Source organism: Malassezia globosa, assembly GCF_000181695.2.
Source record: "Malassezia globosa CBS 7966 chromosome Unknown mgl_sf_12.1, whole genome shotgun sequence".
Classification (NCBI taxonomy): domain Eukaryota; kingdom Fungi; phylum Basidiomycota; class Malasseziomycetes; order Malasseziales; family Malasseziaceae; genus Malassezia; species Malassezia globosa.
Genome location: NW_001849860.1, coordinates 178,909 through 192,561, shown reverse-complemented (window position 1 = coordinate 192,561; position 13,653 = coordinate 178,909). Strand labels below are relative to the sequence as shown.

At 52.8% G+C, this 13,653-nt stretch overlaps 5 protein-coding genes across 5 annotated transcripts; 2 read left to right on the top strand and 3 right to left on the bottom strand.

Annotated features, from left to right (window-relative positions):
- Positions 1 to 442: 442 nt before the first annotated feature.
- Positions 443 to 4,519, bottom strand: MGL_3857 (uncharacterized protein; the record flags this gene model as incomplete). Its single annotated transcript, XM_001729017.1, has 1 exon — positions 443 to 4,519. One exon carries the CDS (start codon positions 4,517 to 4,519, stop codon positions 443 to 445), a length of 4,077 nt encoding a protein of 1,358 aa, XP_001729069.1.
- A 374-nt stretch (positions 4,520 to 4,893) lies between these two features.
- On the top strand, positions 4,894 to 5,733 carry MGL_3856 (uncharacterized protein; the record flags this gene model as incomplete). Its single annotated transcript, XM_001729016.1, has 1 exon — positions 4,894 to 5,733. One exon carries the CDS (start codon positions 4,894 to 4,896, stop codon positions 5,731 to 5,733), a length of 840 nt encoding a protein of 279 aa, XP_001729068.1.
- Positions 5,734 to 6,070: 337 nt separating this feature from the next.
- On the top strand, positions 6,071 to 8,347 carry MGL_3855 (uncharacterized protein; the record flags this gene model as incomplete). Its single annotated transcript, XM_001729015.1, has 1 exon — positions 6,071 to 8,347. The coding sequence occupies one exon, from the start codon at positions 6,071 to 6,073 to the stop codon at positions 8,345 to 8,347; it is 2,277 nt and encodes a 758-aa protein (XP_001729067.1).
- Positions 8,348 to 8,646: 299 nt separating this feature from the next.
- MGL_3854 (uncharacterized protein) lies at positions 8,647 to 8,910 on the bottom strand (the record flags this gene model as incomplete). The annotated part of the gene is made up of 1 exon (XM_001729014.1): positions 8,647 to 8,910. One exon carries the CDS (start codon positions 8,908 to 8,910, stop codon positions 8,647 to 8,649), a length of 264 nt encoding a protein of 87 aa, XP_001729066.1.
- Positions 8,911 to 10,655: 1,745 nt separating this feature from the next.
- MGL_3853 (uncharacterized protein) lies at positions 10,656 to 12,965 on the bottom strand (the record flags this gene model as incomplete). Its single annotated transcript, XM_001729013.1, has 1 exon — positions 10,656 to 12,965. The coding sequence occupies one exon, from the start codon at positions 12,963 to 12,965 to the stop codon at positions 10,656 to 10,658; it is 2,310 nt and encodes a 769-aa protein (XP_001729065.1).
- Positions 12,966 to 13,653: the final 688 nt, after the last annotated feature.

Genomic DNA, 13,653 nt, shown 5'->3' with positions numbered 1-13,653 from the left:
GTTCATTGAGTAAGTGGGTGGAATGACCATGTCAACATACGACTATAGGACCCAATTGGTCGAACTGAATGGTGTTGCCTCGGTTGATATCCACGTTGGGTATTTCGCCAGCTTTCTTCGCACTGGGAGGCGCTTCAATTCGGGGCAAGTCCGACATGTACTCGTTTTTGTTCTGTATAGTAGAGAGGTTTTGTAGCGTGCTTCCGCTAAGAAATTACGAGGTGGGAAAACTAGTTCTTTAGGAACCAGCAGCTGGTGTCTGATGGCGATGTTTCCCCAAACAAGAGAGATCCACGCGCACAACTCAGGCAAGCGAATGGAGTGGGTGGAGGAGAAGGCTGTGTGGAGGATTCTACGCAAGTCTACTTATAATGGGCATTCTTCTCTCTTCCACAAGTGTCTCTGTACACGCAAGCGTCGTTCATAGACCAAAACAGATCGTTTAACTGAAAAAGTACAGGGAACGCTTGATTTCCGACACATCAAAATCGCCCTTTTTGGGAATGGGAGGAAGCAAGTCGGCCAATTCGTAAAAGCCATGAGCATCAGGCTTGATTGAACGATGGGCCAAGGGAATGTCAATAGGCTTGTCAGCCACAGAGGAATCACCGTCCGTGTCGTCGTCTGCCTCGCCGTCGATGTCATGGTCAAGCATAGATCCAGGTTCATTCGTAAGACCGAGCTCGCCGTCGTCATCTTCACTCAATCCCATCATCATTTTCGTCTTCGCACGCATACGCGCACTGGTGCTTCCTGTTAGTGATGATGCCGGTACCTTGTACCCCTTGTAGCGCTGGAGAAACTCGTCGCGTAGACGGACGAGAATGTCCTGCGAGTGCAAGCGCACGAAAGTGTCGCGAATAATGTCGCTCATGGTATCAATATCGCAGGCGTGCGTCCAATAGCTGTCATGCACACTAGCAAACACGAGGCCGGCAGAATGACACTCAAGCGCCGTGAGGAACATGTGCGTGGCATCGAGAGAGTGAATAAAGTTGGGTGGGAAGGCAGAAGCTTGCTTGGACGTGTTCACCTCAAAGTTTTGGTTAGGGTCACGGATGTACACAGACTGTACGGCTGTGGTGATTTGGTGCTTCTTGATCCGTCTATACGGCTGCACCACGGGCAAGCCGAGCGCACTGGTCCAAATGACAGACGTCATTTGCTCACGACCCTCGCGGGACGTGACAGATGGGCGTTTCGTGTGTGCTTCAGGATCAGCCTTAGATCCCTTGCGTGTCACTTTCATTTGCGCATATGGAACGCGCTCTGGCGGAATACTTTTTGCAATCATGCGCGCGGTGATAGTGAGCCAGTCCTGGATCATATTAGCACCTGAAAACAGATCACCGATGCAGTCCATAATGACCTTGGCTAGGTATGATGCTGCGGTCCAAACCTCTTCGGCTGGCGTGTCGCCACGGTCTACCAACTGGCGCATCACCTGGTTTTTAGCGCCGATGAAAGTCACGCCATACACAGTCGTCATGACCGTCTGCTTGACGACTTTGCGCGTGACTTTGCCCCTAAGCAATTGTGCAGTAGGATCACCTTCTTCGGCGCGCCGGTTCAGCTGCTCAATGACAAGCTCAGCAACACCCGTATACACATCAGCAGGTCGATCGCCGCCGCGGAGATTCACCTGTTTCGCGCCCTGCAAGTCGCCGCCCAGTGCAGCGTAGTGCTGTAAACCGTTGCAGGTGCCATCTTGATGGACAGGGAGTTGGGATGGGAAAGCTTCTGGCCCATCCGGATAGTCCCACGCTTTCGTGAGCTCAATACATGTCGCGAGACATTGCCATGGGTCGTCAGCTTGCAGCCACCATCGCTTGCCATGGTATGCATTCGTTGCCGAGTCCCGGATGTCCGCCTCATGATCAATGGTAAACTGTTCACGTTCGGCGAAGCTCGCTTTGTCATAGCCCCACACATTCGCGAGATGGATCCGCAGCCAGCGAAGCCCTTTCTCGCCCAGTGGCTTGGCCTCGGCGAACTTGAGCAAGCCACGACACAGGTCATTGCCGATGTGGTTCAAGTGTGGCGGAATTGGATACGCCCGACCACGGAAGTCCATGTTGTGCGGGAAGTAGAAACGTTCATTGAGGAAGCTGCGCGCGATTTCCAGCTTGTAATTAATATCACAACGTTGCGAGTGGTTCGACGATCGGATGGTATTCCACTGGCGAAGCCGCTGCAGGTAGATGCCTTTCGCTTTGATGTCATCCGGTGGTGGACGTTCAGGCTCTGGATCGGTCATTTCGGCCGGCGGTAGGTCGCCAAGGGCCTCGCCCGAGTTCCAGATTTGCAGAACGACATCAAACACCTCCTTGTTCACATTCCAGGCCGTGTTGCCGAGCACATCGAGTCCGGCCAGGACAACTTCCAAGCCATGGTTCTCGGAGGCTGCACGCAAGTACGAGCTCTGCTCGACCGAGTCCTTATACCGCATAGCGCTCGTCTTCATGGAGTAGTAGCCACCGGAATCATGCGAAAGCCATGGACGCGGCGGTACAAGCATCGGTAGGTGCCGTGGATGCAGTGTTTCACGCACGGACTCCTTATCGAGACGCTGCGACACGACTTCATTCAGACGGATAACACCAAGCTTTTTACCCTGAATGTATTCATATGCTGAATAGAACGCTGGTTGGTCTTCCTCCCAAAGCTCGCCGTCGCGGTCATACGCCTTCCGGTGCACGGTGGCAACATCGAGCAGATGCTGTACAAGGAAACTGCCCACACGCGCGCGAATGATTTGTGTCCACTTCGGCACATTGGTCTCGATATTCTCTTCGCGGCATCGCTCCTGCCATGCCTTCAAATCACGTCGCGCGGCAAGGTCAATCAAGCTGCGTTTGCCGAGCATCTGCTGGGCTGCTCGCGCTTGGACGAAGATTTCAGGGTGCTTGTTTAGCATGACGGCACTGTACTCTGTCTCGATGGCTTTACCGACGGTAATCAGCGCACGGGTCGTCTTGATACCATCAGCCACACCACTGATGCCCTGCATGCGCATAATCTCAAGAATGACGATCATGGCCATCTTCGACGCTGGTAACAAGCACAAAAATGGATACAGCTGCGCATCCATAGAAGAGGCCACAGCATGCCTCGTCTGACGTCCCAGCCGCTCGATGTCTTTGCGCAGCGCCACTTCTAGCTTTTGGTACCAGTCCCACATCCACGCTTGCAATGTCTTCGACTGGAACCTGCTCGAGTCCAACCCCAGTTCCTGCAGCTTTTCAGTGTCATGTTCCAGCCGCTTGCGCGCCGCTTCTAGAGCAGAGTGCTCGAGCCATCGCTGGCGCTCATATAAGTCAGAGGAGCGTCTTCGAGCTTGTTCCATAGTCGCAAGACTTTCCTGCAGCGTTTGGAGATTAAAAGGCTTATGCAACATGTCCGTGGCCTGGTCCTTCTTCAGCACGGGCCGCACAGACGCGACTTGTGTGTGCTGCTGCTGCTGCTCGCGTTGATCCGCAGAGGATGAAGAGGACGACGATGCGTCATGCTCAGTCGAGCGCGCTTCATTCGCAAGAAGGATTTCTTCAATCGTATCAAGTTCTTTCTGCGCTTGTTTATCGCCAAGCACTGACGCAGCGGAACGGAACTGCGCCACAAGCGCGTGCGTATTGATCTGTGCACCATGCAGAAGAGAAGACGAAGAGCTTTCAGCGGCAGGCATGCCGCCCTGTCGCACAGATGAGGAGAAGACAGAATCTAGTGATACGCCGAGTGTCCGAGTATCCTGCAGAAGTTGAACGAAGGTAGGCTTGCCCCGTGGGTACAGTGAGAGAGACTGCAAGTGAGCGATGCCGAGAGCCATCGTTGCGATCGTAGATGCATCCGGCTGAGGATCGAGACGCAAAGCTTCTGGGCGCATCATACTTTCCCACATGTTCCACGCATGCGTAACCCAAACCTTGGTGTCATGGACGTCCGGCTCAGCTGCCTTGACAAAGTAGGCATGAAGCATTGCATTGTAGGACCAGAGCTTTAACGGTATAATAGGCGATAAGCGATCAGAAGAATCAGTTCCTTGCTCCGGCTGCACCTCATACACCTCTTTTAGGCGACTATGCGCCTCGGCACGCATTTCTTGCATAAGTTTATGAGCACGAGCGATCAGCCCAGTGGATAGACACGCCTGGAACAAGGCCAGCGTCTCAACACTACGCGTAGTCGGAAAGTACAGCTCGTCGATATTCGCATGCTCCACGCTTGCAGCCGAGGTGCCGATCAGGTTGTCCTGGTCAGCATTTGCCACATTCACACCACGTCGACGGAGCGATGCGTGTTTGTCACGCACATCCATCGGTAGTGGTGTTGGAAGATTAGTGAATGGCTGCGTATTGAGCTTCGTGAACGTTTCTTGATGTACTTCTTCATGACGTGCGACACTAGTGGAGAATGGTGCTCGATGAGCGCTTGACGTATGACTCGTCGCTTTCAAAGCGACAGCTCTGACTCGTGCGCCACAAGATCTAGTCGATCTAGGCAGTCTCAGTGCCAGCGGTATCATCTGGGCCTAGACTGACGTGTACGTACACTCACCACTCACACAGATACGTGCTGTATGAGGAGCGTCGCTGCACCACCAGTCAAAGTGAGAAGGTGCCTCTCTTTGTCGCCCAACGGCGGTCCTGCTAGATTGAAATGAGCCGTAAGGTGGAAAAATTCTTATCGACCTCTCGATATGTTATGTTATGCTTAGTAATATGAATGGAGTGCATGTGTGTTCGCAGTACCAGGCGCTGAACCAACGCATGGACTTGGGCGTCGAGCATCTCTTGTGGAAGAACAACTCTGCAGGAATAGCCCGGCTCACAAGGACTCACGTACGCACATCGTCGTCGGTTTCGCAAACTAAGAGGCTAGTTGTGGATGCATCTATGAATGAATGTGCCGGTGCATGGCAACTTCCGGCGCTATTATGGCATGCGTCGCGCACGTGTAGCAGGCACGACCGATCCTGCACCTGGGCGCGCAGACGATGTGGATGAACGAATCATCGCTTTGGTCGAGTGGTGTGGCACACATGCATCCCTTTTACGGCCTGTGGAGCGAGTACTCGACGTTGGATGCAATGCGGCCAAGCCACTCCTGGAGCTGTGCCAGCTCATGAAGCCGCCACCCTCGTACGCTGAGGGAGTTGACATTGATTCGCAACTCGTGAGGCAGGCTCGTTCTGCATTGCGCCGCGCTTGGTCCCAACGGGAACCGGCTTCAACAGCAGCCTCGGTCGAGGCGATGCACTACTTTCCCCGATGCTTTGGCTCGCTTATGGGCCAGCTTCCCTTGCCACCATCAGCATCGCTCGAACCTGGCCCTGCATTTCCCACAAACATATCTTTCATTGAGGCGGACTGGGTTCGCACTCACAGCGCCAACGCAGACAGTGCGAATGTCACCGAGAATTCCATGTACGACTTGATTTTGTGCTTCTCACTAAACAAGTGGGTTCATCTGAACCAGGGAGATGAAGGCCTCGTTCGCCTCCTTGCTCGCCTTGCAAGCAACTTGCGCACGCGTGGCATCGTGGCACTGGAGGTGCAGCCGTGGCGTTCGTACAGTCAAGCACGCACACTGTCTCGAGACCTTCGCCGGAATCATGCACGCCTGCGCCTCCGACCGGATGATATCGGATGGATCTTCTCTCTTTTTGGGCTCGAGTGCCTCGGCCCTATTGCCCAAGGAACAGGCTATGGTACGTCAGATGAAACCGAGCCATCATGATAATAATAATAATCCCAGTTCCGGTATTGCTTACACGTCAGGATTCACGCGATCGGTGATTGTGTGGCAAAAGCCCCAACATTCACCATTTAATTTCTGGGAAACCCATTCAATGCGTGGAGAAGCCGAGATTGGAGCGCCTGCGCGAGATGAACTTTTCACATGGCCTTGGGTGGAGCGCAACCCCAAAGACATGTCGATTTCAACTGAAAGTTTGTAGATGCCGAGCCGTGCGCAACTACAAATAGACCCCCCCCCCAGTCGCGTCTTACCAGGCACTTTCTTTCAAGGCACGCATGCCTTGGGTTGACGATCGTCTCTTTTGGTATCGACAAGGATGAATTACCGCCATCTCGTTATAGACGAATCTCGTAACTACGCTGACGAGCTATGGAGCAAAGATCAGCAACGAGCGTTGGAGGCCATCGCCAATGCAATCATTTCTCCACTGACCCCGAAGGAGAAGGAGTCCTTCCTCAACACACTACCATCTGATCTGAGTGCCGAAGACAAAGCCCGCGCGAATGAGTATGCGGATCTTTCGTTCTCCGACCTACCGAATGGAGTGAATCTTATCGCCATGCACGTCCACGAAACAGTTTCGTTCACGCTCCGGAGTTTGATTACTTTGTTGCTAAAGTCGTTGGCTACACGAGCTGGGTGTCTGGCTCTTATCGGACGTGTGGGACCTGTCTGGGATGTGGACCAAGACGCCATTGTCACTACCCTTCTAGCATGGAGGACGTCGCCGATCCAAGTGCTGCGACTTGGGCAGTTCGGATTAATAGGTCTGACGATGATGGTGTTTTACCGGCACTTTGAGAAGGCGACCGAAGCTATTGGTTATCCGACTGGGCCTACCGACGACTGGAAAACGCCCCCTGGCTTTGAGGAACAAACGGCGATTCCACATTACAACTTCCAGTTCCTCAACGACAACTTGCCATTGTCACCGACGTCTGAGCCCATAGACTTGGAAACGGACGTCGTCGTTGTCGGCTCAGGTTGTGGTGGTGGTGTCGTTGCAGCTTATTTAGCAGAGCGTGGCCTTAAAGTGGTCGTCGTCGACAAGGGCCTGTATGTTCGACCCGAAGAGATGCCTTTGACACAGTCGTTCGGCTTCGACCAAATGTTCGAGCGCTTGGGTTTCGTGCCCTCATCGACAATGAGTATTGGCGTACTGGCTGGTAGCGGGTTCGGTGGTGGCTCGACAATCAACTGGGGTGCGACGCTGACGCCTCGCTACTTTTTGCGCCAAGCATGGTCGAAAAAGTATGGCATGCCGTATTTTGAGTCGGCTCTATTTACGCAAGACCTCGATGCATGTGCACACCGGATGGGCACGACTGACAATATTACGCACAATAGAGCCAATACGCTCCTAATGCTAGGGGCGCGCCGAGCTGGACAGCCCGTCAGTGCTGTGCCGCAGAACAACGGTAACTTGCCGCATTACTGCGGCAAATGCACATTTGGCTGTCCGTCTGGACACAAACATGGCACTTTGATGACGTATCTTAGAGATGCGGCCGAGCATGGCGCACAGTTCTTGACACATTGTGACGTTGAACGTGTGTTGATGGAGGACGGCAAAGCGACCGGTGTAATGGGACATGTGAAAGGTCAGTCTGTCCGCATCCACGGCAAGCAGGGTGTCGTGATATCGGCGGGCAGTGTTAACACGCCTGCCATTCTGCTGCGGACACCAGAGCTCAAGAAAAACAAGCAGATTGGCGAACATTTGCACCTGCACCCAGTCGCTTTCGTGCACGGCTTTTACGACATCCCCGTATATCCGTGGGAAGGAGGCAGTTTAACGACCGTATCAAATGCTGCAGAGCTCGTGGATCCCCACGGTTGGGGTGCGAAGATTGAAGTGATGGCATCTGCGCCGTCGCTATTCTGTGCGATTCTTCCCTTCCAAAACAGTGCACAGCACAAGAAACTCGCGTCGCGCTATCGCTACAGCTACACGGCAATTGTCCTTGTTCGTGATCGCGATGGCGGCCGCGTAAAGCTAGACAAGTATGGTCGGGCGCTTATGGACTACAATTTGAGCAAGTTTGACCAAAAGAGCATGCTAGAGGGAGTCAAACGAGCGACAGAAATCCACATGAATGCAGGGGCCTCGGCCATTGCAGTCACCCAGTTTGACGTGCCTTTGTATGAGTGCCCAAAGAACAAACTGCCAAGCTCTGTGCCAGAGAAGCTACTGCCAGGTAGCTATCCATTTGACTCGTTACCACCACAGGGCGATGTTATGCATCCATCGTTCGTTGAGTTCCAAAAGCAGATCGAGCGTGCTGGGTTCTCAACTCTTCGTTGCACACTTGGCTCTGCTCACCAGATGGGTTCCTGTCGCATGGGGGCTGACCCGACAACATCTGCATGTGATCCGCGCGGTCGCTTGCGAGGCGCTTCGCGTCTTTGGGTCGCAGATGGGTCTGTCTTGCCGGAAGCATCAGGCGTGAATCCCATGCTCACCATCCTGGGCACGTCTCGTGGCATTGCTCGCAATATTGCGGAAGAATTGGGTGTGGCTCGTTCGGATGACCTTGCATCCACTACGTCAACTAGCATACCCGCTCCATCGCCACCTCGTGCTCACTTGTGAAAACTCACCCAATTGGGTGGGCTTGGGTGAGTGCGTGTAGGTTCAAGCCTGGTTTTGACTTTACTCCACAGCATGAAGATGAATAGAGTGGCGGTGGAGCGTAAGGAAATGCAACAAGCGTGTGTCAGGCACAGGGGGAAATAGAGAAAGGAAGCGCGTAGTATCAGGTAGTGACGAAAATTCCCTCTTTCCGCGCGCTATGCATACATCGTCCTAGTTTCAGGCGCGATGTTGATCGGCCAGGTACATGCGATCCTGCCTAGTTTAAAGAAGCGAAGATCGCAGAATGTTGGCTGTGACTATATGTTGGCTATGAATATAGCATGTGCCAAGGAGGACGATGCAGCTGTGTACGCGGCACTAGAACTTGTCCTGCCTTCGTGGCGTGAGCGATTGAGCGCGAAAAGGGATGTGTACGCTGGACTTGCGCGGGTACTGGCTGAATGGTATGCGAACCAAGAAGCTTCTGACCTGCGCGCTGTTCGCCGACTTCTGTCTGTATGGCCGAAACCGATCTCCAAGGACGCGGCACCATATCTAGCGCAAGTCGTTGTGCCGGCCATGTATCAAAACGGTGAACACCAGAACGAATGCTTTTCTTGTGTTGCTGATCTGGTGCAACATTGTGCGAAGGAGTTCATGCATATGTGGCCACTTGTTCTCCCTTGTGATGGACAGTTGGGCGTGCTCACATTCGTACCTGGGCCATATGCAGCTCAAGCATGTTTGATCTTGTCTCTTCTCTTCCAGTATGCATCAGCCTCCTGGTCGATGGCGCGTGATCCCATGTATGTTTCTTACTTTTTTTACAAGAGCTGACTCTCCAGAACACGGCCGTCAGCTTTCACGTCCCATTCTGAACGATGGGGGACGTATCTGATAGAGACAAGAGCTGCTCTGGCAAAGACGCTGAATTGCCCCATTACGCCAGCACTTCCTGTGTTGCAGTCTATCCTTGCATTCGTCAAATATACCCAAAATTCGCCGCTGCATGAATCCCATGCAAATGTGCTTCGTGCGCCTGTGGAACGCTGGTGCGGTGCGAGCGATCCGATGACGGTCGTGTGTTCATATGCGATCCTCTTGTATTGGCCCAAACCTCCAAGTGACGCGGCCACGCGATTGCTTCATTTGATCCATGATACCCCAAGCAACAAAGACAATAGAGATGCAGACGTTGAGTTGGTCTCGAACGCATGGCATGTGGCAACAGCGTATGTTGATCGGGACGTGTGTGCACCTGATGGGCTTGTTCTAGACGCACTTCGGCGCGATCTTGCGTTGAATCAACGATGCGTTAGTGCGGCTGAAATGCTACAAGTCCTTCTCCGTCTGGCAGCAAGAGACGCGAGATTTCGGGAGCTGCATGGTAAGACATGCGAGTATTTTGTCTCGCAACTTCGGAGAGAATTAGCAATAAAAGCTAGAGAAGCTTTTTGCCAGTTGTGGCCTGACTATGTGCACATATGCATGACCTCTACCGGGAAATGCCCAAAAGCCTTGAAAACATGTATTCGTATGTTAGAGCCTCTGCTTCAAGATTCGGTGCCAACGATTCGCGCCGCATCTGTGCGTGCGCTGGGCGTGCTATGGGCAAGTGAGCCAAACAGTGTCTCGATGCTACGACATGATGAGTGTTTGACATGGTTTTGGGACACGGCAGGACTCTTAGATGATGCTGATCTATTGGTGCGTAATCGTGCGGCCTGGGCATGGGCAAATGGGTGTGCAGGTATGCAAGCGTTCGAAGAGCCTGTGTTTGAAGCCTTATATGACGCGCTTGGCCATGACGACGATCGCGTAGCTGTGCATGCCGTCCGTGGCCTTGGCTCTATGTTGCCGCTGGCTCCTGACGCAGCTTATGAATGTGCCACTCACAGAGCATGCGGTGTTTTGATAAGGAGCCGCACGCCTAAACTGCGCTGGAATGCCGCCACATGTGTATCACGTGCGATGGAACGGCGAAAGTACTGTCCAAAACAGGGCAAAGCGATACCCAACAGTGAAGACACTGTACGGAAAGTGCTCGATGTGTGTGTTGAGCACTTAGCACTCGCTTTGCGACACGATTCCACTTTCAAAGTGCGTCGTTTAGCGGCCCAAGCTCTCGATTCGTTGGACAACAATGATGTGGCGAATCTTGGGCCAACGGCTCGTGCCGCATTGGTCGATGCTGTTACTGAAGCGGATGCGCATCTCGAAACACACGTGCGCGAAGCTTCGTCTTTTACCGAGGCCCAGCGTCATGGATATGCATGTATATCATTAGTGCAAGCTCTACATAAGCGACTAGCACGATCATAAATCATTAGTTTTTAAGAAACTGGAGCCGCCAGGAAGGCAGAATTTGTCGGGCGCGGACTTCCGCTTCACTCAAACCGACGTTTCCATATGTGAAGGGCGAGAGGAATTGGAACATGGCCACCAGGGAAAGAACGAAGACAAACGCAAAGCCCTGGGCCAAACGGCCCTGACGTCGCCTCATCACCGGGCGACGTCGCTCCGCTGGGAGCTCCGGTCCCGCAGGAGTAATCGGTAGGTCGATAGAGCGGCTCGTGACAAAGTCCAGCATGCCTGCAAAGACAAGCACTGAGCATGCATGCGCAGGAAGATAGTGGTGAATGAAAAGTTGTCGATGCATAAGAAAGAATGGCACATAATGACATGCCCATGCGTACACAAAGAAGCCCGTTGTGTGCAAGTAACGACATCGCTCGGCCGTCGACAAGTAATACAAGCCACGGCGGCGGCAAAGCAAGTCAGTGAAAAAGATGGCAACGAAAGCAAGAACAGCAAAGGATGCACACCACCAACTGACGACATTGCCGAAAAAGGCGATTTGTTCCTGCGCCTCGTCCTTCGACCAATATGCGACGCCATCGTACACAACGGGCCACGACTGTGGCCGGCTATCGTATGGGTGACTGCTTGTGAGTTGATTGTTGTGTGATAGCATGAGGCCCTGTAATTCAGTGTACTTTTGGAGGAAGCTTCGCGGGATAGGAGCAAGAGGTTCTTGTGGAATGTTCGAGCGGCTCTCGAACAACGGTGACTCAGGGTCCGGTCTAACGTCCATGGCAGTCCAGATAGCCGTCTTTTCTCTTTGGTTCTTGTCGCCATTCACTTCAAGCTGTCCATACCCCCAGTCAGGAAGACGGCCGTCCGCGCGAGTCCACATGACAACACCTGTGTCATTGTGTACGAGGCGCACTGATGTACGGCGACTATCCCAAGCAATGTCATCAGTCGTAGCACCTTCGACCATAACCTTAAACAAGGTGTTGGCGTATTCTTGCTCGTTGTCGCCGGAGACTGTTGTGAACTCCATGTTCGTCATCATTAGGGGAGATGCCACGTCATGCGTCATAAGATATGTGTTCGTTCCAAGATGCAAGAGTCGGATTAACTGGTTGTGATGAATCATGCGGCGAGTCTCATTGAATGAGCCATCTTCGTTGTCGACTGGCTCGACGGGCTCGATCCTCCAAAGATTGTTGTCGTCCTGGTGCTCATAGGCAGTGACTTGCTGGCCTTCAGAGGAGATCCGACCGTCCTCATATTCCAGCGGGTACCTGCTCGGATGAGAATGGAGATATGCATTCGTGCCCACGTGTCGAAGAGTGATAGAGTCGTATGCGTGGATGCTGATGGGTGTCTCCAAGTATTCATTGCCATTGAGTGTCTGTTGGAACTCTAGACTCATGAAATCATCGCCCGAGCCGGTTTGTGTGAGTACGGAGAAATGGATGTAGAAGAAGCTTAGATAGATCAGGAACGGGACCACAATAAGGCATAAAGCTCGTGCACAGAAGTGCTTTACGAACACACGCATAGAAAGACCACGGCGGATGTCCAACAAATTCCAAAGATCAAATAGTACGGCACCACCAATCGTAAAGAATGTCAGCAAGCCGACCATTTTGCACGAGATCGTCAATGCCAAGCTCACGCCCGTTGCTGTCAGCCACGCCCACCAAGCAGGTTGGAATGGGCGGTAGCGCTGTGCGTAGAACTTGACATACGAATACAAGCTGCACAGGACAAACAGGACAAGAGGCGCGTCCAGCAGGATCAGTCGCGATTGTAACACCTGAGCATTGTCAAACAAGATGGCTAGTGCTGCTATGAGCGCCATGGTGGTCGATGTGCCAGTCTCACGCAAGATCTGGAACACGAGCGGCACATGCAGTGAGCCGACAGCAGCAATGAACAGCCGAATTGGTTTGTATGGTACGTTATTTTCAATGTATGAATCACCGATGTTATCAAATTCAAACTTGCCGTCGAACCCAGCAAGCCACGCAACGGCTGCAATCATCATTTTCGCTAGCGGTGGGTGCACATCAAAAAAGTATCTTCTGGTCACGTAGTACGCAGCAAACTTTCCGAAGTGCACTTCATCAAACACCACCTCATTTGGCAATTCAATCTGATAGGCACGCACGTAAAAGGCGGTAGCACAAAGGCCAACAGTAATGGCGGTATTTACCATCGCTGGAGATAAGCCATAAAGCGACGACACGCTAGTTTTCTCAGACTCATTCACTTTCGGTGCCAGCTTAGCCTTGCGGGATGCAGATGCATTCCGATGGCGTGACTGTCTAGTGTCCTGTACCATCAGAAACAAAGATGGGGGGCGAAAAGACAGTTTCGCGGTCAAGCGAGTCTTGTTGGTGGTCTAGTAACGAAATCCGTGCGCTAAACGAATCTGGCGTGTCATGCAAAAATCATATCCTAACCGCGAACTCTGTGCACATATCCACATGCATGCATGCATTATGTATGTATGTGTCACGTGCACCTTCACTCAGATCTCTGTTAACGAACGCGTCATTTTGAACGTTGCGGGTGGGGGACATTGATCCAAGTTTTTCAAACCGGCAAGAGTGGAGAGGCGTGACACTAGTTCGAAAGCGTCCGAGCACTCGGCTGGGATCCATGTGGTTGGGCACGCGTGACGGTCGCGTGAGACTTGAGATCCTGCCGTATGGGCTTACGATCCATCGCATTGAGGTACGCGTTGGAGAACATGTCCATGATATTGTAGCGGGACCAGAGAATGCAAATGAACACAGAACGCTGGGACGCCGGTTTTATGGACCCATTATTGGCCGGTACGCGAACCGGTTGCCTGCTGGATGTCAAGTGTACTGGGATAGGGCTAAAAAGGAACACTTGATGATCGAGCTACCCGCGTGGGGAGGACAAAACATCAGTCATCACGGAGGTCCTTGTACGGAAGCCTTGCTCACCAACACTGGTAGCAGTCTACTTCAGCATGGTCCATTCGACTGCGCGATGTGGAC